Genomic DNA, 26,063 nt, shown 5'->3' with positions numbered 1-26,063 from the left:
GATTCGCATATGGTTCGAGGTCGTCGTCTTCGTCCACAGCTGGCGCGTTCGCACGCGCCAGCTGTGGTGAAGAAGAGGTCTTGCGCGCTGTGCTCGGGAGAGAGATCAAGAAAATGAGAGCGATAGAGAGAGAGACGCATTCACGGAGCAGCGGGTCTGCTGAAACGCGTTGTCGGCATTGCAATGCGGTGGAACACGGTGTCGGCATTAGAACGCGGTGTCGGTGTTGCGCTACGCAACACGCAGTGACGACCGTAAGTCCGAGACGCGCGAAAAGACATTATCATCATCATGAGTAATAAGATGAACGCGCGCACTTCCGGAAAATGCTAGGCTACGGTCGCCGAGCTTCGCTGTTTGAAGCGAAGCTGGGCGACCGCCGAGTGCAAGGTTAAGCGTTGTTTGTTTCTTTTCTTTTTAAGTGAGAGCAGTAGACCGCGCTAGGGAACACCGGAGAACATTAGGTCGCATCGACGTCGGCATAAGTACACATGCACTAATTCTCACAGCGTGTTCGGTTCGGAGCAGTGAACACAATCGCCGATTCCCAACAGTAATTGCTAGTCAATCCTAAGCTGTTCTACGATTCCCCCGCTGCGTATATACCTGCAGACAGTTGGAGATGCCCCAGGTGAGCGCGAAGCTGGGAATAGTCCTGAATATCCACAAGGCGCCGTCTAGGTATGGCGTCTCGTGGGTGCTGTTCTCCCAGTGGCCCGTCAGCTGGGGCAGCAGGTAGAGCAGGGACATGCTCGTGTTCAGGACCATACCTGCACGCTCGTCAAAGACGCGCTCAGTATAGTGACCACCTCTCGCTGACAAACTTTCCTAAATACCAAATGAAAAAGCATCTTTCTGTGCTTTCTGTCTCAAAGAAGGGCACAAACTCTTCTACAAAAAAAAATCTGACGTCATCGGCATTAAGTTTGTAGGCAAAACAAAGCTTATCCGGCAATGACACGATTAAAGTCCTGTATAATCACTTAGAAGGAATCATTCTGTATTTAGCCGCCGCTAACTGCGCTGAAAGGCCAATGCGTGACCTCCAGCCGTTATGTGCAAAAGTCGAAGATGACAATAGCTCGTACCAGCTACGATGCTGACGCTGGCGATGGCCACGTATCCTGTTGACGGCTGGTCGCAGACCAATGACGCCATGTAGGCGACCGGTATCGAGGCCCAGCCGTAGCTCAGCATTATTGTATAGACGGAAGCTGCAAAAAAAGCAACTCTAAAATGTTGACACAGTTGCAATGTTTTGTACTCATTAATATTTTTATAACAAACATCATTCTAAAGCTTCTTCAAAGTGCTCTTCGAAGCTTTTGGACATGACCACTTTAGCAATAGTAGTGATTAAAGGCGTCTTTGACTAGTGACTCCAACATACAGCTTTGACATCCTGATGCGTAGCCGCTGTTAGAATCAAGCACTCCAGACAAGCGACTAGAATGGTAAGGATATAAATGGCCACTTAATTGCCATCGCAGCGAGGGTACGGGAAACTCGCTCACTCTATTATATATATATATATATATATATATATATATATATATATATATATATATATATAAACTTGGAACGCTTCAGAAGTGTTAGTGTACGATATTTGAACTAAATTAGCATTGTGGACTTCAACGGCCTGAAAATGCACAGTGGGTTATGGGGGACGATTCTAATATAAAATTAGGTTAGAATTTTCAGGATTCTAAACAAATGATTCATTGTTCCTTGTGCTTTCCTAGACTTCGTTGTCTCGGCTGCACATGGTTGACTAAAGATTTAGCCCCCTAGGAACACTTTATTCTGCTTGGTCGCCGCTTAAACTACCGAGTACTAGACTTATATGCTCCCTACACCGAGTACCACCCGCTAACTGCACGCGTACGCGACATGCGTCCGCACCGAGCGTGTAGGTGTCCGAGTACAGGCGGTGCCAGTCGAGAAGAGCCAGGGGCAAGAGCAGCACGAGCGAGCAGATCGCGTGCAGCGCCAGGTCCACGATGAACGAAGAGACCCAGAAGGGGAGAGCTCCCGCACCCGCCAGAAGCTGCAGCAGCTTCACGTTCTGGACCCGCTCCTGCGGCGACACACGACGTTACCCGACAGAGCGGTTAACTTCTGAAAAGTGCGGTTTTTGACAGTCCTGCGAGTTGCTGTTGCGTGGCAGGTGCGACTGTCGCAGAAAGAAAAGCTCCACAAATCGAGGGGAGATCTATTGGCGACAGTTTTACCATATCTACCGAACATAAAAGTACAGACTTGTTACAGTTGTTGTGTACAGTCGACAGTAAAGGTATATAGAGACTAATAGAGGCCGTGCCAAACTGCCTCTCCGCGTCACCTATACCGTGCGACACCTGCCGTACGGCACACAGTTACTAGGGATGAGCGAATATTCAAAACTATCAAATAACGAATCGAACAGTCTGCTATATTCGAGACCAAAGAATCTCGACCTTATATTTGTGGTCAAAGCTAGCAATAGTACCGAGCTAATGCAGCTCCACTATGGAACAGGGCCGCCGCCGTAGCCGCGAGATCAAGGCCGCAAATCAAAACGCCCTGTCATGCATGTCGACACCATACGTCGAAGCTGCAGCCGCGCAAAACACAAATAATGAAAATAGAAAATTTGCGGCAGTTCAAGATACAACAAAGCGGTAGCGCAATTATTAAGTCACAACAATGTTTCTGGTTAAAGAAACACACTTGTTTATTGGTTGTTTGGTTGTTCTCCCCTCTGCGTCGCCATTTTGCGATCGTTTCCGTGACGGTTCGCATTTGCTGTTGCGCGGCTGTGCGGCGATGTCACGTCGGCAGAGCTACACGACTTACTTAAAGTGTCAAGTGGTACTTTTTGCCGAGAACTCCAACTACTGCGCCACTCTGCGCGAGTTCGTCGTGTATTATGTATGGGTTACCACACCACGTGAGACACTTCTCCCGCCACTGCGTTCCGGTGCGTATGAAGATGTCGATGGTTTGGTGTTCCGAAAAGGGATCATCATCAGCAACGCTCCATGCGTATCCATGCTTAATTAAGTGCGGGGTCGCCAAGGTCACACCTCACCAACTTTGGGTATATTTATGCGTGTATGTAGGCGGCGATGCCGCGTCATTCAACACTAAAAGCTCTAGCACTAAAAAGTTCTTTTTTTTTTTGTCTAAGCAAAGTTTCAACAAGCAGTCCCCCTTTTCGAGGAGAGGCTTGCGGTTATTGTGGCAAAGGCTCTGGCGGGAACATTGCGTACAATGTTAATTGGGTTATTTGTACAATATCGTCCTTGTCACCTGTGTGGTTTTTCACTGTTTCGTGACCTGTAAAAAAAATAATGTATTTCAGTCGAGGTATCTACCGCATTACTCGAAAATGCGGTAGATACCTCGACTCACTCAGATACCTTACAGGTCACGAAACAGTGAAAAACTACACAGGTGACAAAAGGACGATAATGCACAAATAACGCAATTAACATTGTACGCAATATTCCCGCCAGAGCCTTTGCCACAATAACCGCAAGCTTCTCCTCTAACAGGGTGCATGGCTGCTTGGGCTGGTTGTTGAAACTTTGCTTAGACAAAAAAAAAATCATTTTTAGTGCTAGAGCTTTTAGTGTAACTACTTTTTAGTGCGCTCTGTCCTGTCGCATTCTTCCTTTCCTTCTTATGATTTGCGCGCTAAAACTGATTTCTCTTTGTCTAAACAAGCTTCTCCTGTAACGCTATTGTTATATCGAACGAGCGTGCCGAATGCGTATACCTGTATGGGAAAGAGTACGTAGGTTGCAGCGAGGAAGGCCAGGCCGACCGGAATGAAAACGCCGCACATGACGCGCGTGGCCAGCACGATCATGGGGTCCGGCTCGGGACTCGGGTGCTCCTTGGGCAGCGGGTGGTTGACGACGCGCACCTTCCAGCCCGGCAGGAAAGCACGCGTGGCCGCCGTCAGAGACACCACCGCCGAGTGCGGCGAATACGCGCTGTGCCACGCGGTCACCTGTAGTGCGATGCAATTTCCACGTGTGGCATTCCGGAGAAATTCGAACGAAAGCTGTACTTTTCCTCGCCACACTCAAAATGATCGCGAATTAAGTGCAGGATCGAGTCTCGACCTTCAGATCGGTCGACCGAGATGCTCGCAGTAAGCGAAGTAGCAAGATATTTGGTTCTCACTGACAACAGACTGCTCGTGCTCAAATCAGGCCCTCGTTTTCTACTTGCGTACAAGATTTTTAAAAAAGAAGTAAGCTATACAGGAGCTCTTTCTGTAGCATGAGCAAAACGTGTCACTTTCATGCCCGTATTTAGCCCCCTTTTCACTTCTTAGAAACGGCCCTCTTGTGACGACGTCATTACGAAAAGAATGGGAGAAGTATAGAATATGGCATTACAGCACTGTCTTTTTTTTTCGTGCATATAAAAGTCATTAAAATCATTCATCTACAAAGTGAACCCGCGACTTGCCCAACAATATATCGCCTTGTATCCTTAATCCCCGCCAAGCCTCAAGCAGAAACCTTTTCCACGGTACCGCGCAGAGTTTTACCCTGCCGCATACCTCGATGACTCGCTGCTCCTCACTCAAGGTTGCCGAGGGCGCGCGCACGATGGCCTGCGTGGGCACGGTGGACCAGTTGCTGGTGAGCCGGTAACCGGCGCCCACTACGAAGCTCCGCCGGTAGCGCTGGTAGTTCTCCAGCGCTTGGTCTTGCAACCACTCCCAGGGTTCGCCCGGATTTAACCGCTGCACCTTGGCGCCTTCGTCTTCGTTCAGGTACCTGACGTTACAGTGCCCCCGCGATTTTCATTATCTTCAGCTGACATTCAAGGGCTTTTCGTTAAGACATTAAACTACGCCACCTTAACTAAATTGGTAGACTAGTGTTGCAATGCGGGCTTGTTGGTATGACATCTTGGAATAATATTGTAGCGAATACGGACGAGGTCGCAAAAAGCCGCATTTGCGTTCTCGTCGTATGCGCTACAATAGTATTTCGATTAGTAGAACATCGCATGCGCAATATGGAAGACGTGTGTCAGGCTCCCACCGTCGACAAGTTGCCTTCCTTTTCCTGCAATTTCATTTCGCTATTCCTTATTGTTTCTACATTCCAATTAAAAGAAACAGTTAATTTCACCTGTGCTTTCCTCGGCTTCCTCGGCTTCATTGTCTGTTGGCTTCGTGTGGTTATAAGAAATATCGTGTCCCTCGATTCGCCGTCTCGTTTATTCGGGCATTGTATGAAAAGGTAGAGACTATTACTTCAGCAACACTTTACCAGTAAGGCCGACGTCAGGCAGAGTAATACACACGCGCTTAATACCTGGGTAGTAAATATTCTCTAATTAACTGTTTAATACATTTAACGCACACGTTGCAGTTCACAGGAGATGGGCTGCTTCGAGCACTGTCGAACAACTTATTGCGCATATTGCTAGATATCGATCATATGGGCGGCCGTCACGCCTATATGGGCAGACCTGGAGCCGTTTTCACCTATCACGGAGGGCTAATGGCCGATTTGGAATAAAAACAGATTGGAATAGTTTCACGTTATACCGGCCTATGTCCCGTGACACTGGCCACGTTTCTCTCTCAATACGCTTCAACAAAAAACATTTTTGCATTCTTCACCATGTGACAACGCTCTATTGCGGTGAAGTTGACTTAACCTTGTGGGTCCCAAGAAAAAACCTTGCATAATATGAGTTACTTAACGCTCTCAAATTTCTTTGCAAGGACTTATACCATTTCTGAAGTAATATTCTTATTACTTGCTTGTAGGTTCAAAAGAAATAAATGTCCACCCACGTGGTGGTACCCTTAATTTTTTTATTTCCCACAAACTACTTTTCTTCTATCATTTTCATACAAATATTTACTCTTTTGTTACTTCAAATAAAACAGCTTTCAAAGTGAACACGATGCGGCTTACTTTATCCTTATCGTCACTGTCATTATCATCATCCTTATCATTTTAGTAAAGTTGTAGGAAACAACTGCGATCGACCTCAATGCGGAGATGCACAGCTTAAAATGTGCAATAGCAGTGTGGAGTCTCTTTCAGCTGTCAGATTTACGGAACCTTGCAGAGTTCTTCGTTCCATCTTTTATAGTCAAATGTAAGGCTTTAGACGTTCGGGTACTTTACTTAAGAGCGGCCTTATTTTTCATGGGAGACCTCTGAAACCCGCCGTGGTGCTTAGTGACTATGGTGTTGGGCTGCTAAGCACCAGGTCGCGGGATCGAATCCCGGCCACGGCGGCCGCATTTCGATGGGGCGAAAGGCGAAAACATAGGTTTACTTAGGTTTAGGCGCACATTAAAGTACCCAACTGGTCGAAATTATTCCGGAGTCCCCCACTACGACGTGCCTCATAATCGGATCTTGGTTTTGGCACGCAAAACGCCATAATTTTATTTTAACGTCAACTTTATCGCTATCTGTGTCTCCTTCAGCGGCGAAGTGAGCAGCCAGTCAGCTATGCACGCCAACATCAAATTAAGAGGCATTACTGTCGAGTCTCAATGTCCGCTGTTGTGGACACAAATGCTTATTCTCGGTGGCAAAACAAAAGAGAGAGAGAGAGGGGGGGGGGGGGGCGTTGCGCGATCTACAAAACAATCCGTTCTCATTTGTCTCAGTCCCTTTAACAACACTTTTCGGTGTCTTCAATTCACCGTAAAGCGCATTCACGCTCCAAAACACTATTTTGCAATAACGTCAGGTCGCTCAGTTGTGCCGTATTTGGCCCAAACTCCGCCGGATGGTAGCACGGAATTGTAAACAGCAATGAACGAGCGTTCAAGGTTCTCGGAAGCGCCGTTTGCTTCAAAAAAAAAGTGTCCGCACAGATGGATTCCTGGTCTGACGAGGTTAAGGAAACCATCTATTATGCAACGCATATGAAGCCAGAAGTGTCCGCACAGATGGATTCCTGGTCTGACGAGGTTAAGGAAACCATCTATTATGCAACGCATATGAAAGCGTTGCCGCATGCGCACTCAACGCATGTCTCGATCTGAAGTTAGGCCTACACTGCCTACACACAAATGGCTCGGATTGAAGTCTAACTTTGGCTAGCTGCCTAGCGCATAATGACAATAACAATGCGTCTATGATGTATGATACTTTTTTATCGCGATGGAGTTGTGGCAGTTTTTCGGCAGATTTATGACCATGTCCGCACAGTGGGAGGATTGGTCAGAATTCGCGAGTCTTCCGGACAGATCAGGGCAGTTTGCAGGTATGTAATACATATCCCGAGTAATTAGGCGTACTGAGGAGACACCCATTTATTAGGAATACTAAGATTGCAGCCTCACTTTTGAGATATTCATCACAATATGTGCCATGAAACACACAGCCTCACTTTTGAGATATTCATCACAATATGTGCCATGAAACACACTGGTGATTTCTATGTTGTGCAAAAGTAATAGAGGAAGACCTTGGGCGATAACATGTGCCTTAAACTTTTTGGCTAAAAACTAAGTATGCTTCTTTGTAAATTATTCAAGAAAGGGGCACAGATCGCAAGAAGCTTCGACGTAGACCGCTCTGAAATAGGTCACGCACGAAATTACCTTTCTACAAAATCGGATTATTATTTTTTCGTGTTTGGCACAATATGGTACACATTATTATAAAGTTTGCGGCCCACGGACGCTACATGACTTACAAGGCTGGTATTTTAACAAGAGCATGAACTGGCTATCACACATGGTTGCGCCAGAGTAACTAGTCCAGCGCCAAGCACGAGCCTATACGATCATTTAAATCTGCTTACGACGGCGCTAACGGAGTCCACAATTTGTATCCCAGAATCGAATGCACCTTTCCGTTTTCCGCAAGGTCGTCTACAAAAGTGCGCACGCCAGCATCTGATAATGAAGCTTCCAGACTTCAGAATCTCATAACAGCACGATAATTCCGATAGTACAAAAGAACCCGATGTCTTTTTTTAAATATTGCTGATAGCAATGACTAAAAGTGAAGGGCCTATTGGAATCAGCCACACTAATGATATATAGCTAACTCGTCAGCACAGATAACGCTAAACGTTTAAGGAAACTGCACGTCCGGCCCGACTCCTGGCGTACCTCGCATATCTTCGAGTGGCCACGTTGTTCATGCTCTCGTCGGTCGTGTAGAAAGCAACCGTGCGACCAAAGACCTTGCGCAGTGAGTACTCTACGACCCCGGAGTATATGAGGTTTCTCGAGATGTGCGCTTGGTTCATGAACACGAAGAGGAAGATGACCTGCAACCACAAGCGAGAAACAGTCCGCATTTGTCTGCTGGAATTCCGAGATTAAGAACCACCCTTCTGTGAGAATTCCTGTTTCCTAAAGCAAAGCGTACACGGTGGGCTTTTTGGTTATGACATGCTGACAATTAGCAGCGCGGCAACCACGTCGCAGCTTTATGCCTCACACGGAACTCACGAAAAGAAAGATAGCAATACATAGGCGCTACTTTTTGCAACACGTTGTACCGATTGGCCCACAAGTATTCTGGTAAACTGTGTTCTCTATTATCACCACACTGTAAGAAATGACCACGAAGCAAGATACCGTAGAAGTGACCGGCAACCCTTACATCACAGGGCAACTGGCACGCCACACATACGCCCCAAAAACGCCTTTACTATACTGTCATTCTCCGCTGCACCCCGTCCTTCCTGGTGCCTTCTTAGCCCTCGCTCATCTTTTATCCATAGTAATAATGAAGCGGTAGTAAAATATATCCCTGCCCATGAATAAACATGATGTCAGTCGGAGAGCTTTTCCACAAGTGAGCTCATGGATCATGACTCGACAAGCCGCAGCTTCATTCGCTGGATCGTTTGCTTCGATCATAAGCTGTTGACTAGCGCAAGTCTGGCCTTTAATGTCCGTCCAAGAATCCTCCTCTCTAAAGCGTAATCACATTGCTTGTACGTGTCAACCTAACGTCACGTCTAGGAATTTTACGCATGGCTCACTTATAACCTAGTTATCTAATGTTACCTTCGCTTTAATAAACGTCTAGTGCCACTTCGACAAACAGCTTCGCCCCGAATACCATGCACACTAAGGCGGCGCGCATTCTCTGCGCAGCGTCAACTGCGCCTATTTCAACCCAGCCTGATATGCCGTACTCGTCGTTGGATTCCGTTCCGTGTGAAACTAGCGAACCTACATGAAACGATCGATAATTACGCACCGTGACATGTGAAATGTACTCGCCGATCGCACGCTGAAAACGAATTATTTTAATACAAGTTCAACGTCACCGAAGATGCGAAGGCCCCCATCCCATTAATGCACACGTTTCAGTAGCCAACTCCGACGAACGAAACGGTACAACATACAAGTAAGAACAACGACCACGGTCAGTTGATCGAGGCCACGCGACGCGACTCCGGCTCGACGCGTGGAACAAGCACGTGTAGCTGTAGGAAAGACACCACCGTATTCCGTTCCTCCACTCAAACTCCGCCTCCACTCAAGGGAGTAGAGTTGCTGTATAGGCTCAAGTGAGCCTATCTATATACAGTAACTCTACAAGAGAGCACATCGCAGCGCCACCCCTGAACAGAAATGGTCACTGCGATCCACGATCATCTACGGCAATTCTTGAGAACTGTAGCGTCTTCCGTCAGTCGAGGGGGCGGCGCTGTGCTCAACTCGGTGGCGCGGAGGATCGAGTCGAGGATCTTTTGAGAATCCGCGTGCATCACTTACCGAGAGCGGAAGCAGGAGCATGAGCATGGGCAGCCTGAAGTCACGGCGGCTGTACTGCAGCCGCTTCACGACGAGGGCATAGAGGCGCTGCTGGCTGCTCGGGTTGATGCCGCCGGCAGCCACCTTGTTCGCGTCGACCAGGGCACACGGGCAGTCGGGCAGCTCGGGCACTCCATCGTCCTCACTCTCCCCCGGATCGCGGTCCACGCAGCGAAGCACGTCTTCGAGCGCCGCCACGAACACCGACACCGAGTCGAGTAAGTACGTGCGCCGGTTCTCTTCCAGCTCACGGAGCAACTGCACAAGGCGAGCGAGTTTGAGCGACGAAGCGCGTTTCGCGCCCGAAACGTTAAGGTAATAAATACAATTGCCGGGAAATTTTCTCGTGGGACCGAAGTACTCGAACTCCGATTAGACCACAACAACGTGTGAAAGAATGTTGCCTTCGATGAATACGAAATCTCGGTGTGGTTAGAATTTAAAATGTCTTTGACCGCTTGAGCGATAACAGGTGCATTTACTTGATCTTTCTGCAGACAGCTGGGCAGGTTGTTACGGTTGCATTCTTAATAACTTGTATGTCGTCTTACGCTCGTCCCGCCTTTACTAGCTCAGTTTTGCAAAATTTCGTCAGGACATCTTGCTGCGTGACGCCAAATTAAAGGATTATGTATATGTTACAGAATTTTCTTAAATGGACCCAGCGGAGGTGTAGTTTTGATCGGACAAGTACAGCGGCCTCAGCATCAGCACTCAAAGTGTGTGAGGGCCCGCTGTCCGTGAAGGTTACTCACAGATTTTAAAACAGAGAGCAGTCTTACAAGGTATACCCAACTTTTGGAAGAGTTTGGTATACAGTCTCCGAGCAGCGTTTCCCAGCGCTCTCACCTGAATGAGCGTGTTGACGCCAGGATCTCCCACGTTCGCGTTGAGCGTCTGGTGGTCGTCGGCCTTGATCTGAGCTCGGGGAACGTAACGCCGCACCAGGTCGGCAAGAGCACGCGCCGGACTGAAGTTCTTCATGCCTGTCCTGATCCAGTAGCCCGTGCCTGCGCCACGCGTGAATCATGTAGCACATGCCCGACTCTGGAATCGCAGCGGAAAGGAAGCATCATCATAGTCCTCTGTCAGCCGGAAGTGATAATGCATTTCGCTCGCGTCTACGTCTTACGAACGATGCGTCATTCCTACGACCGACAGCACAGATTTAACGCATTACGCTCGAAGCTCACGATCATCATCATAATTTGTAGTCTTCGGTCATTTGCTCTCTCTTTGACAGGTTGGCCTTATGTACCTCCGGAAGCGTTTGCTCGTTTCGTCCCTAGCCAATTTTCATCAGCTCAATACGTAATGGCACAGGTTGAATTTCTCACAAGAAATTAAATTCTGCAGTTTTACGCGCCATAACCACGACTGGATCATGACGTATGTCGTAGTGGGTAACTCCGGGTTAATTTCGACCACCTGGGGATCTTTAACGTGTGCCCAATGCACGGTACACGAGCGTTACTGTATGTCGCCCCTAACGAAATACGGCCGCCTTGTCCGGGAATCGAACATGCGACCTCGTGCTCAGCATGGCAACGCCGTAGCCGCTAAGCCACCACGGCGGGTCGACTTTCTCACTAGCTCTGCGGAAACCAAAAGCCCTATTGAAGGTTTTTTTTTTTTCTTTTTTTGTGTGTGTGTGTGTTTGCGTGACATGTGTTCGCATTAGTCATATACCTCGCGCATACATTCGCGCAGTTTCGTATTACAAGAGCATAAGATTACTGAACCTGACTGATGCCGTTCAATGTCACAAAACGACAGCGACCGTTGCGGAGGGCTCCGAACTTGTTCTGGCCATCGCGGGGGGGGGGGGGGGGGGGGGGGTACTTTATGTGCGCCGAAATCTTGGTTCGTGTGCGACTTTTTAGTATTCCCACTCCATCCGAATGTGGCCACCACGACCAGACATCGCAACGGCGACTTCGCTCTACACAGCAGAACGCCATAGCCATTGACCCAAGCAGCGGTTAATATCACGGCACCCTATAGCCATCGTTGACTGTCTACTCATTGTCGGGCTAGAAAACACAGATCAATGCGCTGCCACAACGATGGCCGCCGGCTCGCAGACACGCGTATACCGTAGGTGGTGCGCAGAAAGAGCGGAGAGCCGCAGCAGCGCAGCCTTCCGGCCGACAGGACGGCGATGCGGTCGCCGAGGGTGTCGGCCTCCTCCATGCTGTGCGTGGTCAGCAGCATCGTCTTGTCCTCGTGGAAGCGCAGCACGCATTCCCACAGCGCGCCCTTGCACTCGGGGTCTGCACCCGCCGTAGGCTCGTCCAGAACCACGATCTGCGCGAAAAACACGTTCGTTTGCGGGTCGGATTCCCAGCGGGATCTTACACACGCACCTAGCACTAGCCTATACATTGCCATGAAACTTTATATTCGAATTGACAGGACTCGCGATATGTTCGTGCGGCCGCATTCTCTAGACCTTCGCACACGTAAGCTCCCAAAGCAGAAATGGGTCGAAAGTGAGCAATATCATTTTTCCGCATTTTTTTAAGTCAGCTTCAAATCCCCAAGGCAACACGAAAAACGCAGAATAAGAAGCCTGTCGAAAAGCATTTCCTGCCCCTTTCCCCTCTCCTTGTTTAAGTCGCAGTCAGTGGCGCACCGACGGGGAGGGGGTTGTAACTCCCCCCTGAGGCCGACTTAACCCGCCCTTTTGTTTAACCCCATTTTTTTCCTTGCGCATTTGAGTACTGCAACTAAGATATAAGACGCGCAATCGTCTGCACACTCGCAGAAAGCGTATTTTTTGACAAATTCCCGTGAAGAAATTGGAATCGGCTGCTGTTTAGATGGTATTGGCAAACTGTTAACCTCCCCCTGGCAGAGATCCTGGGTGCGCTACTGGTCGCAGTTCATTATTATAACCCCAGCGCGACAGAAAATCAACACAGACAAGCTTCTGTTCGTTGTCTTTTTGTCACGCTGCTGTTTATAATTATTCAACACCAGCTAGCCCTACTTTCAAATCTTACGTCACAGCTATCGGATATCTTTTAGGCAGATTAATTTATCGTTACACAGCTCACACTCCATCCATAACTGTTTTAACGCGATAGCGTTAAGGGCCCCGTGTCGCAGAAAATCCGGCGTCGGCATTGGTGTCGCCGTCGGTGTCGGCGTCAGCGTACGCATCGGCGTGTGTGGCGGAGAAATTCATCCTGAACCACCCCGACCACACAGGCTCTCCGCGTGGCGCAAAGCGTTAGCGAAGAAAAATTTGAATTTCTCAAACTAAAATCCGTCACAACGATCGTAAAGTACGACTTAACTACAACCTACAGACATGATAGCGTCGGATTGTAATTTTAATGTCCGAGAAAACATATAATTCTGTTACGAGAAAACTCAAACACAAACCCCTTTTCCAGCATTTCAACCAAAACAACAGCGGCGCGCTCGGGTAGGTTATTTGCGAAAACCCCATCTAGATGGCGCTCGCCTCTTCGTCAGCGTTCGCAGCGTAAAACGGATAGAGGCACGCAGAGGCGAAAGTGGAGAAAAAAGAAAGCTGCAGTTGCCGAGAAGCCTGACAAGCATTCAGGGATCTTTGAATGATATCGCGTTCCACTCTTAAAGGCGAAGCTTAAGCGGCCCCCAATTTTTTTTTTTTCTTGTCTTTTCTTGCGACTTGAGATTATAGTTGAAGAATGGTCGAAGAAAATCCGCTAGTGTGATAATGGCGATCCACTTACCAAAGGGCTTCCGACAATGGCGACGCCGAGCTGTAGCTTTCGCATGGTGCCCCAGGACAGAGAGCTGGCCAGGGCGTCGCGCTTCTCGGCCAGGTTGAACGCCTGCAGTATTTCCTCGATCGCCTCGTCAGCCGTCGCCCAGCTGTCGCTGCGTATCTGTGGGCGCCACAATGCTTTTTTAACACTGCCCTTTGTGCGCATTGTACAACTAAGGAAGAAGACGCAGAAATGACTTGGGTGGACTTAATCATTGCTGTTAAGGGGCCGCTTATAATAAATGTAAATGCAAGCTATAGTGGTTGATTAAACTCGTATAACTACTTATTGGCCAACTAGCAGTGCCTCGGTATATGACGAATAAGGACGCAAGAATGAGAGACCGGAGGTGGCGCACAATTTGAAATTATTGCACCACTTCACCATAACGTAAGACATTTGTCAACGTCGCCTTTGCGATTGTTCGTAATTTATCAATAAAGAAAAGAACTGCGTTGATTTCTAAAGTAAGTAAAGCGTCAACCTCTTGCAGACTTTCGCATGTAAAAAGAAAGGGTCAACCAAGTGTCCCTAAATAAAAAAGGGGTGACGTATATGGTGGTTAAAACGATCCGATGATTAAATTTCGACTACATCTCTCTATTCTGTCTCTTTCTGTCCCTTTTTCATGTTCACTATTCACTCATTTCGCATCTTATTCTTATCGTATTTCACTTAGTTGACCCTTTCTTTTTATTTTTTATGGAACTGGTTACAAGATAGCCAGGTCCCAGATGTGCCAAACTCGTCTGAAGTCAACAAAGAAGACCTCATCTTCAAAACAGAAAAAAGCAGACACGGGGAGATACCGTGAAATCCGCAACGTAGCACTCACGTTGTCGGTGCCACCGTTCGGGCACGAAGCTCAAAAAAACAGTTTGACCTTCATTCAGTCAGCTAAGCAACATTTTTTTTTTTCACCAAAGAAATGCGAATGAGGCACAACATGCCACTTAATTGTTTAGCGTTTCGCCTTAGTAAATCTCTTAAGTTCGGCCACCATTCGTATTCGCCCTAAAACCAATCAGTGTATGATATATAAGAGGCCGTGTGTTGAAAGTCGCGAAAACTGCGCACCCTGGCGAAGAACTGCAGGTGCTCGAGGACGGTGAGGCCTAGGAAGAGCACGTTCTCCTGCGGGCAGAAGCCCATGGATCGGCGTGCTGAGTCCGTCTCGAGGGCGACGTCAAAGCCGGCCACGTAGACGCAGCCCTCGGTAGCCTGCTCGAGGCCTGTGATGAGGCGCAGCAGCGTGGTCTTGCCCGCACCGTTGCGACCCAGCAGCACCGTGACGTCACCCGGATACGCCTTCAAGCTCACGTGACGAACGGCCACCGTCTGGTTGTGGTACATCTGAAAGCCCGCCCAGCAGATCAAAGAGCATTTAGAAGCGCATCCATATAAAAAATATGAAATGTGCCCACATATCCAATAACCTAATATTATATGCGAACACACGTCAAACGTCTTCATATGAAATTATCGGATACGTAGCATATACGTCAAATTAGATTGTTTTATGAGGTTCGCTTGAAACTAAGCTGTCGTTAGCAATGCCGCTAATAAGCTTCAACATAAATAAGGCACGAAAGAACCACGGCACAGGCAAAATATGGAACACAAGTGTATCGTATGTGTAACGCATACACAAATTATCTCGTACTGTAAGTCATAATGTGTCGTCTTCTATTCGGGCTTTACGCCTGAAGATAGAAAATCAACTTGCCCAAGCTTTCGATCTTCTTAGATAATTCGCTGTCTTTTTGTAATTTCATTGAACGCTGTGAAGACGCGAGGTGACACACTGCAAAACGCACACTGATCGTGTTGCTCACATATATTGCATCAGTGTTGCTCACATATAATGCAAATGGCAATCTGTACTTTAGTTTCAACAAGGAGCGCGATTGTCCTCATGATTTCTATACATATCTAGGAGCAGTGACTCGTTCGTCATACATGGTTTACAGCGTCATTTCTATGCATTACAGCCAAATTTTTTCGCTTTATGCACGAAAAGCCATTTAAAACAAATCAAGCAATGCTATCTTAGTTTGAGTGCAATTGTGTCATTGATTGGACATCGCAGAGCACACGTAAACGTTACCAATGCTTTTTATGTTCAGAGCCTTCTGTACCCTTCTCACAAAGAGTCTAACGAACATGGCGGGAAATTTTGCAATATAGAGCCAACGTATAGTGTGGGCAGCGCTTGACTTTTTTTTTTCAACTTTTTTTTTGTCAGCCTCATTAACACGGCGTAAAGCTCACTATGAGCATGCGCTTACGCTAAACTCTTTAAAGCTTCCCGAAGTTATCCCGCACAGTCCATTTTAAATTTGCTTCCCAGGTTTTCTCGGTGGTCTTAAATAACGCGGAGCCCAAGCTCCCTCCGAGATAATTGGCGTACTTACATTCAATGCTACGTTCAAAGCAATTATGCAAAATGCCATGCCAGTATGAGAGTTTACCCGTGCCAGCAGCCATACGTTTAGTAACAAAAAGTTGCCTTTCCAGCAAAAACTACTGTGGACGAAGATCACTCCCCGGACAACTGTCACCGTTTAAAGATTTTCCTCTTCGTGCTCAGCAACTATATATAATCCGTTCACCGCTATGACTGCAGGTTTTCGATTACATGAACTCGCGCAAGCTTCACGTATCTTACGATGTATCTACACTTTTTTCATGGACATAAATATAGTTTCTTTCAAAACATGCGAGACCAGCTACCCCCTACTTTTAACTAGCACTGGATCTGGGGCTTCAGTATAGGCGCGAAAACCGGCGGCAATTCCGCAGTTCACACTTTCTTAAGCACACCGTGCTGTTCGCATTGTAAGCTCTGCGCAAGACCTCCAACAAATTAGCCTCGTCTTAATTGCGCAGGCGAATTTTCGCATGCATCTTGGCAACTAGCCTTGGTGACGTCGTTGAGCACAATGCCTGGATTCGTGCGGTCTCCGACACCCTCTATGGGGGCGTTGGGTTCCGAAGATTCCGTGGTCGACTCGCTGACGGTCACCTGTCCACGGCCGCGGTAGAACCAGTAGCTCTTCTGCGTGAAACGGAGAAAATATGTGGCGAGTGCTCCGAACGCTACTTCCATTGCATTCCTCTGTGCATGCTTCCTTACACACTAACGATTGCAATGAACAATTCAAAGCCAGAGGGTGCTCATTCACCAGAATGTCAGAATTGAAACCCAGGGAAAGTGGTGTGAGGAGGAGGGGGGGGGGGGGGGGGGTTGCAGAGAAAGATGGTATTGATACCAGCGCCGGCATAGCGAACCCTTATCCGCGGCATCCAACAAGTCGCTAACTATAGCCACCAGTCGCAGAACGGTTGCTGTTTCGAGGATGCAGGGCTGAAATTCACGAACTCGCTCGGGTGTCACAATGCTTTATAAGTTCTACAATCTCAATGTCAAATAAAATATTCACATAGAATCCTGCCCTGCAAGTAAAATATTCACGTTCCGTGTGAATCCTGCCCTGCGCTTTTATTGTGAAAGGTATTCGGGGTGCTGCTATCTATACGGCGTGCACTGACTTCAAGCACACAGTGGGATGATTAGAAGGGTTCGCGTCACAACGCAATAGCTCACCTTGGTGAAGAAGAGCGGGTCCTTTGGGATGCCGTACTGCCAGGGCCAGACGTTGTCCAGGTACCAGATTAGCATGCCGTAGACGAGGCAGTAGGCGCACACCACGAGCGTCATGCCGAACAGCGTGACGTTGTCGTACGGCGAGCCGGTAATGCGGAAGTTACTCCAGCGCGCCCCGTCGTCTGCGCGGCGACCGCGAGAAGTGCTGCTAAGCAACAGTATCTTCACTTTTTTTAATCAATGTGCGCGGTTAGGCTTTACCCCAGCGGTATCAAGGAGCGGAATGATTTCATATGGACAGCGCGCGAACGCCAATACTCCTTTTGTTGCAACTTCGAGCAGCGGCCGTAAGTTTTTTACCCACTGTCGCGCTTCGCCTCAATATCAAACATTCCCTCATTTTTATATTCTTCAATCGCCATAAGCTGATGAACCACAGTTTTCTGCAGGATATATTGCGTAACCACAGCCTCATTTCAAACGTCCGCTGTCAAACTACAGTGTCGGCACTGCCAGACTTCGGCAAGAGCTGAAGGATCGTAGAAGGCATATCAGATTAAAATTTTTCCACGATATTAATTATTCTAAAACAGGCATAAACCGCGAACAATATATCCAGGCACCACACTACATATCTAAGCGACTGGACCACTGTTTGAAGGTCAGGGAATTTTCTTGTAGGGGTGACGTTTTCCGTTATTCTTTTTTTGTTAGAACTGTTCGAGATTGGAACAGTTTGCCATCGCGCATTGTATACATCACAGAAAATGATGCTTTCTTCCACGCATTGTAATTATTTGTTCATGTATTTAGTTAAGTCTGTAACCCCCCTGCTGTAATGCCCTACGGGGCGATGCAGGTAACAAATAAATGAAATGAATAAATAAATAATTTGAGGGGCAAGAACATCACCAAAAGCGCCGGACAATGTTTCCCTTCTGACACCATAGCTACTGAGCTCCCGAGTACGTGGCTCTCTTAATTGCTTTTTTTTTTTTTTACCGGTGTTTAACTGTGTGTTTTTTTTTTTTTAATCTTAAGGCTAAAGCCAGGCGTGTAATGTAGCCAGACTTCTTGCAAGAAGAATGCCGCCAATTTGTCTACATTGGTTATACGAAAAAGGAGCACACTGTACATTATTCCAACAAAACGATCATCATCAGCAGCATCCTATTTTAACGCGATAGCGTTAAGGGCGCCATGTCGCAGAAAATCCGACGTCGGTGTGGCGTCGGTGTGAATGCCGGCGTCCGTGGCGTAGAAAATCATCCCGAACCACCCCGACCGCGCAGGCCCGGGCCTCCGGAATTTCTCAGTGAAATCCATCAGAAAAATGGCAAAGTACGACTTAACCACAACCTACAGACATGGTGGCGTCGGACTGTTATTTCAATGTACGAGAAAACCTAACTCTGTTACGAGGAAACTCAAACACAAACCCCTTTTGCCAGCATTTCTTCCATGCCATAGCGGCGCGCTAGGGTAGGCTACTTGCGAAAATCTTATCCAGATGGCGCTCGCATCCTCGGCAGGTCAAATTGGGACTTGGCCTGCCTAATGCGTTTTGGACACGCGCGCGCGTAGGGGCAATAGCAAACAATTAATGAAATAATAAAAAGGTCCTAGGGCCTTCACAATTTAATATGGAGACTTATATTGCCCCTGGAAAAACGTCTTCCCAGCAATGCATTTTGGTTTAAAAGTGAAGCCGACTTTAAGGAGATCAGCGTAAATTTGGTCTATGTAAGCTGGCTTTGACACGTTCTGTGTTGCAGTGAAACCGACTCAAAGAAAAATGCGATGCGAACGGGTCCCGATAACGCTATCGCGTTCCACTCTTAAAGGCGAAGCTTAAGCGTCCTCCAAATTTTTATTTCCACTGCAGGACGAAGGCCTCTCCCTGCGATCTCCAATTACCCATGTCTTGCGCTAGCTGATTACAACTTCCATCTGCAAATTTCCGAATTTCATCACCTCACCTAGCTTTCTGCCGTGCTCGACTGCACTACCCTTCTCTTAGCGTGCATTCTATAAAATGGTACACCGGTTATCTACCCTGCGCATTACATGACATGCCCAGCTTCATTGCTTCCTCTTAATCTCAACTAGATTATCCGCTATGCCATTTGCTCTCTGATCCACACCAGTCTCTTCCTGTCTCTTAACGTTACGCCTAACATTTTTCGTTCCATCGCTCCTTGTGCGGTTCTTAACTTGTTCTCGAGCTTCTTTGTTAACCTTCAAGTTTCTGCCTAATATGTTAGCACCAGTAAATGCAATGATTGTACACTACAAAAGGATAGGTTGCACCAAATTATAAAGCACTTCTTTGGTACATAAAAAAAATTCAATAAAGCCGAGTAACAGTCCCACAGCTTGACACTAGCGGTGCCAAGTCTGAAGAAACAGCCGAGCTGAGCGACGTTCCTTAGCAACTAGTTGATGTAGGCCTAACGTGGCTTAACTTGGCTTTTTCTAGGCACGTTTGGGCTATCAGGGCAAGGCTAGGCTATCATGGCAAGGTTGCGTTGACGCTTGGCTTGATTCTCGCGTTCTCGATATTCCGGATCGGCTTGGCGATGTCGCATATCGGCGGCTTTGTTGGCGAGGTAGGCTGGATCGGCATGAAGACGGCGATTCCTGTCCCGCGTGGCTTGAAGGCGCTTCTCTCGTCGGGCAGCCTCTTCTTCCGGCGTCAAGGTGCGCTGAAGTCGAGCCATATCTCGGTAGAGCCGAGAAATGACCGGGCGCCGCCGCGCGCACGCTATCATTAGAGCGGTCACATGACTCTACTGAACACGTGCTCGGCGCAGCTATGACGTCAATGTCTAGGCTCCTCTTTCGCGAGTGTAGCCCGCGGCGCGCGCTATGCTCGCGAGAGAAGAGGAGCGAGAAGGAAGGTCGAGCCGGCGCGTGCTCCTCCTCGCTCAACCAGTTTTAGCGTTGCACACCGGAATGTTGCCAATCGTAAACAGCTCCGCTGTTGAAAAGGACCAATACAGAGGAAGTCGGTACTTGTGCAGCCTGCTCGTTTCACTGTCGTACAAAGTGAAAGCTGTCAGATGATGGTGGTCAACGAGGCAGTGGTTAAGTGTCCACTATTATTCATAATTAGTCGACGTGTGCAGATTAATGTCCATCCGTTACTCGTGAGAGATAAGGAATTATATTTCTGGTGAAAAATATACCAACACTTATGAGCCGCTTCTTGTTATTAGTGCCTACAGATAGCCCTCTAACCCAGACGTTATGAGCAGCGACCTCCAGAACAGAGGCGAATCAATGACACTCAACTGTTCTCTTCGTGCAGGGAGATGATGCGGAATATCCAGTGCACGGCCATGTTGGGGAAAATGGAGCTCTCTATCTTCTGCGCGAGTGAGAGGTCCACGTACTCGGCCGACCCGGGCACGTCCATGAAGAAGATGGGCACCTCGTACGTAAGTGTCCACAGACACACGGTGGCGAACACGGCGTACACCGCTGCGACCGACAAAGGGAAGGAACGCGAGGATGAAGAGCGCACCTTTTTTTATGCCATATAGCGGGGCATACTTGCACTCGTAGCTAGCTGGCTGCAAACAGGCCCAAGGAGTGTGCAGGTAACTTGGCTTCGCATGGTAGTACATCGCATTTGCCAGCGCATCCATCAGCGCACTACGTCTTTCAAGCAGAGCGTTAACCCTCTATAGTAGGACGTTCTGGCGGGCTAGTTGGTTCATAGCTTTTAGCGTTTATAAACTGCGCAAAAAAAAACGAAGACACAAGAAAGAAAACGCACACGACGCTCGTGGTGTCGTGTGTTTTCTTTCTTGTGTCTTCGTTTTTTTTTTTTTTTGCGCAGTTTATAAACGTTAACCCTCGCAATGTGGTGTCGGCATTTGATGTGACATTCCAAATGAAACCTAGCATTACTCGTTTGCAACCAACGCGAGCCGGCAAAAAGGGGCGCAGAACATCCGCCAGCCACCTCGCGATCACCACTGCCTTCAACGCGCCGTTAATATGTAAAGCGACAAACCCGCATCAGCGCATTAAATGGGACGTGTTTTAGTTACCCTCGTTTCTTTTTAAGCATGAAATGTTTTTAGCTCCCGTTGTCGGCGACCTTCAAGTGGCCTTGAGCCAGAAGCCAGAGCCATTATCCGGGCACTCAAACGAGAACAACCCGGCATCGTTGCGAGAACATCCGGGCAACCAGTCAAAAGTTATGAAAATGCGGTCTCTGGCCCCAACCCTTTATACAGGACCGCATTGCATACGCTAGTTACTGCCCATACAAGTTACAAAAAATATTGCTTCCGAGTTCCTCCTAATGTTTGTTCACAATATCACTAAGCTGTAAGTTCTATTACGCTGAAGTTTTATTTGTCATTTCCAAAAGGGACGTTCAAAAGACATACAGGGCACGATACACTTGATTGCCATCCTTTGGCGCTGAGACAGGGTTGCCTGTGCTCTTTTCAACGCAAGCGGTCTGTGAGTTCCTCGGCGCAGGTTTTGCGCCGCCTGCTTTGAGAGATGGCGCCACGCTGCGTGACCAAGCCGGCAGCGTCCGGCGCGCCGCGGATGGTTGTGTGGTGTGGTGGGATGGGATGTGCCCTTGCAAACATGCACTATACCAATTTTAAGATTGTGGCTAGTATCATCTCCAACCAATCTACTTTGTCGGTAACCATTTCATTCTTATACATCTACTCTCGATTACGGGAGAACCAGCAGTTTTTCTTTCTTTATTATTGTTATTCCGGCTTCATAAGAATGATGCAGTGACGCAAGTTGAGAAAGTAGACTGCGTGTTCCTGTGCGAGTTAATAACAAGGGCGAGGTTGCTCACGCGTCTTGACGACACAGCTGACGAGCAGGCAGAAGAGGTCGCAGTAGACGGCGTACAGTATGATCATGGCCAGCACAAGCGTGAAATCGCTCTGCGGCAGCAGAGCTGGGGCGCAGAACAGCGGCAGCTTCATGAGCGCCGTCATGAGCACTGCCACCACCGACATGACCAACAGGCCGCTCATGTACGCCGACAGCCAGTACATAGCGTCGGACACGCCAGCGATGTGCAGCAGCTCCTGCGTGCCAAAGAGAGATCTTTTGCACACTAACCCTTCAAAGGGAGGCATCCATAAACCCTTCCCTATCCTACATGTTTAACAGAGCTTTCTCTTCCGTAACGTACTCTATTCCCACGACCCAAATTAGGCACAAATATACAAAACCTTCTCAGGAAACCACGCTGCTCTCTCAATGCTATGGCTATTGCAAACACGGAGTATCATCTGTGGGCTTCCTTCAACATTGAACATATAGGTCATTGTTTCTGCCCTCTTATTCCGACCCCACTCCTGCAGTGACTAGCTCACTCTCCTTGAAAGCTTACGACCAACATAGTGGCGCCTTCTGGTTCAGCATATAAAATTATTGACCTGGACGGACTCCACCAATGTGTTGACTCCGGACTTAGATCATAATAAATATGGCCAATGGGACCACACCATGCAAGTTCCCTCTTTTATTCTATGATCTCGCAGTCACGAAGGCGCCTAGTTTGATCCTGGTTTTCACGTCTTCGCCGGCGCTGAGCCAACATTGAAGCTTGACACCGGCAAGAAGGGGTTGCCTGGTTCTGTAGCGCCTAAAAATCTGTGCAGCGTTACCAAATACTTCAAGGATGCAGGTAACGTGCTCTAACTTATTCGCAAACACAAGATGCACTGATTTCTTTTTTTTTTTTGTCTTTGTTTTCGAGCTGCTCACATCCAACAAGTGAAAACGCCAAGCAATTTGCAATAAAGAATAAGAACCAGCAGCGGGGCTTGTCGTATTCACGAAAATAACACGATATAGCATGAAAACTACACTATGAATCTGCTGTGCCAGTTGTATGTTTAAGGAGCCACCGAGCCACGGAAACAGGCAACCGCTGAAACAAAACCGCGTTGCTGCATACATCAGCATTGTAATAATTAGCAAGCAGCCCCCCTAATCTATATACCACGACTCCCTCAACACTTGCTTACTCGTCCCTTCCTGGCCTTCCCCCTTTGTGGTACACGAGGTTTCGTCAATTACACGTATACAGAAGGTACCTTTTGAGGTCGAACACTTTAAAAAAAGCTTCCAGAACTTACTCGAATTACGTCAGAAAAGGTTATCTGCTCACGCATACATCATTTGCAAGAAAAAACAATTCAATCTATTCACTAATCAGCTAATTACATCAATTAACTTCTTAATTACAAAAATTACACATGTTTAAAATGGAAAGTGGAAGGTAATCATTATAAAAGCCTTCTTCCGAAAATCGCTGTGTAGACCGAAGTAACTGGCGTCAACTTATTCGTTCAATTTATCTTACTACACACGCAGCGGTGCATATATATATATATATATATATATATATATATATATATATATATATATATTTGACGTCAGGCAGTGGTAGAACGGAGAGCCTCGCTTCGCGGTGCTGCGTGCGTAATCAACGAAACATTCGACGCCAATTATTTCAGTCTATACATGGCTCTTTTGAAATGTAAGAACATGCAACTGAACTTTCTTAATGGTTCCCTTCAACTTTCCATTATAAACATGTGCCGTTATTTGGAAGGTAAAATAATTAGTGAGTTGACGGCTTTAATTTTTCTTGCAATTTATGTCCACCTGAGCAGATAATCTAGTGACGTAATTCGAGTAAGGTTTATATGCTTTGTTTTACGTGTTCAACCTTTTGAAAACAAGATATACCCGACATAACGGTTTCGTCGCAATCTGCTGTTCATGTCACGGACTGAGGCATGAGCGGTCACTGAAAGTGCAGCTTGGTGGTAGGCATTGGTTTCAGCCGAAGAACAAACACCGTCACGCTGGTCTAGTGAGCCAAGCTGCGCCGCCAATGCGCACTGTAAGTGATCTTGCATCTGCGTTTGGCGTAGCACAAATATGATAGCATGGTTCGGCTGGCCACCAGATTATTTCAAGAAATGAAGAGCTATCAGGGTTTAAGAGAAAATTCAGAAATTTGTATGAAGAGATGAATTTCCTTGCACCCCCGTCTCGCAGGGTCCGAACAGTATATTTTTGTACGTGCAAGTTCTCACGCCCATTTCTCGTCTTCACTGAAGAATGGCAAGCAGAGTTAACTCTTAGCGAGAAGCAAAACGAAAGATAGCGTGTGAATATAGGCGCTAGTATAATAAAGTGCAGGAGAGCGGAGCAAGAAAGCATACAACAGAGCCGAGTGTTTGTTGGGTGTCGGTGAGGACACTTGCGTCAAGTACCTGAAGTTCCGCGCTCATGCCTACATCTTGCTCTTCGGGCAAGGCTTTCACGTTATTTGATCTCTTTACAACCTCCAAGAGTATTTACAATTCCTTTTTAAATATTTGAAACATCTGATAAACCGCTGTTGACGAGGTTACAACACCCATTACACGCTTTCTCTTTCAATAAGCCTGACTGTTCGCCGAGTGGTCAATTGACACCGCGTCAACTTATAGTTTGGCCACTGGCGCTTTCACAGCGCACTTCCAATGCCAATTCGGATCGCAGCGCACGGAGATAAATGTTTTACTTGCTAGTACAAGCATTCAAGTAAAGTTTAGTTATGCGAGTTACTAAGGGGAAGGGAAGGTGCAACCCCCCCCCCCCCTTTCTTCCCCACTTCCGAAGCCACTCGATATGACATACCATTGTGCAACGCACACGAGAGGCGTTTATTTCACATTAAACGAAAACTACACTAAAGTGAAACATTTACATTCTCTGACAATCATCTACGATAACCAAGTGCACTGTGGCCCAGTCCAGGCTTTGTCCTCTGCTTCGCAATATGCACGACTCTTCGCCGAAGCGTCCGAGCCTATAGTTGCGAAGCTGCATATAGTCTGTTGCACCGGACCCGAAAGCGGAACCGACGAGGGATCAGCTGCAGCCGCCGCGCCACTACCTTCATGCCGACGGACTTCTCGTCCGCGATGCGTTTGACGGCGACTGGCGCGATGACGATGAAGCCGTACACGACGCAGAGGTCGGCGATGCGACGCGCGCCGCCGCCCCAACCCTTGGCCTTGGGCGCCGGAAAGCGACGCGTCTGGAAGTACACCGGCGGCAGCGGGTTGTTGAGGCGCACAGCCTCGGAGCGCGCGACCGCCAGGTTTAGCCCGGACACCATGGGCAGAAGGATGCCTGCAGGATTCAGGGATCACACGCCTTCGCGACGAATTAAATGCACTCGCCTGTCCGCTTCAAGCACTGCGCGCACAATTGTGCCCAACAAGATATCTCAGAAGCAGGAGCACTGACGATAATAATCATATTAAACACGTGTCGCGTACATCCTGATAAGACATGTGCTGCAAGTTTGGATAGTATGTGTAAAGTGTTTTAGTAAAACAAGTTCGAAGGTATACATGGCTCGGTGTTTGCTTTCGGTGTCAGTATGTCGCCATGTAGTGCGGTCACATTTTTTTTTTTTCCTTTCCAAAATGGTTTTACCCATTCATGCTAATCGTAGATTAATTGTTCTTATACCTGACGGTCTTGTGGAGTGTACTTGAGTGAAGTCCACATTTAATCAACTCGACAAAACTGGAAAATTACAAATCTTGCTACGTCCTGCAATTTTCCACGATTCTGAGGATGCAAACAATTTGCAATAAAAAGAATTAATCGGCGCCTGAAGGGATTATTCATGACAACATTCCTACGCTGACAAAGCACAACTAAAAAGTTATATCTGTGGCGTTGAAGAGCTCACTCAGCACGACGCGGTATCACAAGGACACTGGGAAATCGAACAGTGTAAACTGTACCATCATTAACACCATTGAGTCTAATTGAAGAATGAGGACTCAACGAAGTATTTCCAATTTGCCTCTGTCCAACGTACACTTATTCCGTTCACCTTATAACCACGAAT

General features: G+C 47.6%; 1 protein-coding gene across 1 annotated transcript in view; it reads right to left on the bottom strand.

The window, feature by feature from the left end:
- Positions 1-25,526, bottom strand: part of LOC119450209 (retinal-specific phospholipid-transporting ATPase ABCA4-like) — a 32,268-nt gene extending 6,742 nt beyond the window's left edge. Inside the window, exons 1-16 of the mRNA XM_037713594.2 lie at positions 25,092-25,526; positions 21,978-22,215; positions 20,435-20,623; positions 17,141-17,322; positions 16,454-16,591; positions 14,611-14,886; positions 13,498-13,653; positions 11,869-12,079; positions 10,622-10,782; positions 9,734-10,030; positions 8,108-8,268; positions 4,562-4,781; positions 3,764-4,000; positions 1,906-2,080; positions 1,089-1,214; positions 607-770 (exon numbers count right to left, since the gene is read on the bottom strand). Coding sequence (XP_037569522.2) covers positions 607-770; positions 1,089-1,214; positions 1,906-2,080; positions 3,764-4,000; positions 4,562-4,781; positions 8,108-8,268; positions 9,734-10,030; positions 10,622-10,782; positions 11,869-12,079; positions 13,498-13,653; positions 14,611-14,886; positions 16,454-16,591; positions 17,141-17,322; positions 20,435-20,623; positions 21,978-22,215; positions 25,092-25,316 — 3,156 coding nt within the window. The 5' untranslated portion in view covers positions 25,317-25,526. The remainder of the gene's footprint in view (positions 1-606; positions 771-1,088; positions 1,215-1,905; positions 2,081-3,763; positions 4,001-4,561; positions 4,782-8,107; positions 8,269-9,733; positions 10,031-10,621; positions 10,783-11,868; positions 12,080-13,497; positions 13,654-14,610; positions 14,887-16,453; positions 16,592-17,140; positions 17,323-20,434; positions 20,624-21,977; positions 22,216-25,091) is intronic.
- Between the last annotated feature and the right edge of the window lie 537 nt (positions 25,527-26,063).

This window comes from Dermacentor silvarum, chromosome 4 (assembly GCF_013339745.2).
Source record: "Dermacentor silvarum isolate Dsil-2018 chromosome 4, BIME_Dsil_1.4, whole genome shotgun sequence".
Taxonomy (NCBI): Eukaryota; Metazoa; Arthropoda; class Arachnida; order Ixodida; family Ixodidae; genus Dermacentor; species Dermacentor silvarum.
The sequence above is the reverse complement of the archived record's forward strand: the minus strand, read 5'-3'. Positions and strand labels throughout refer to the sequence as shown.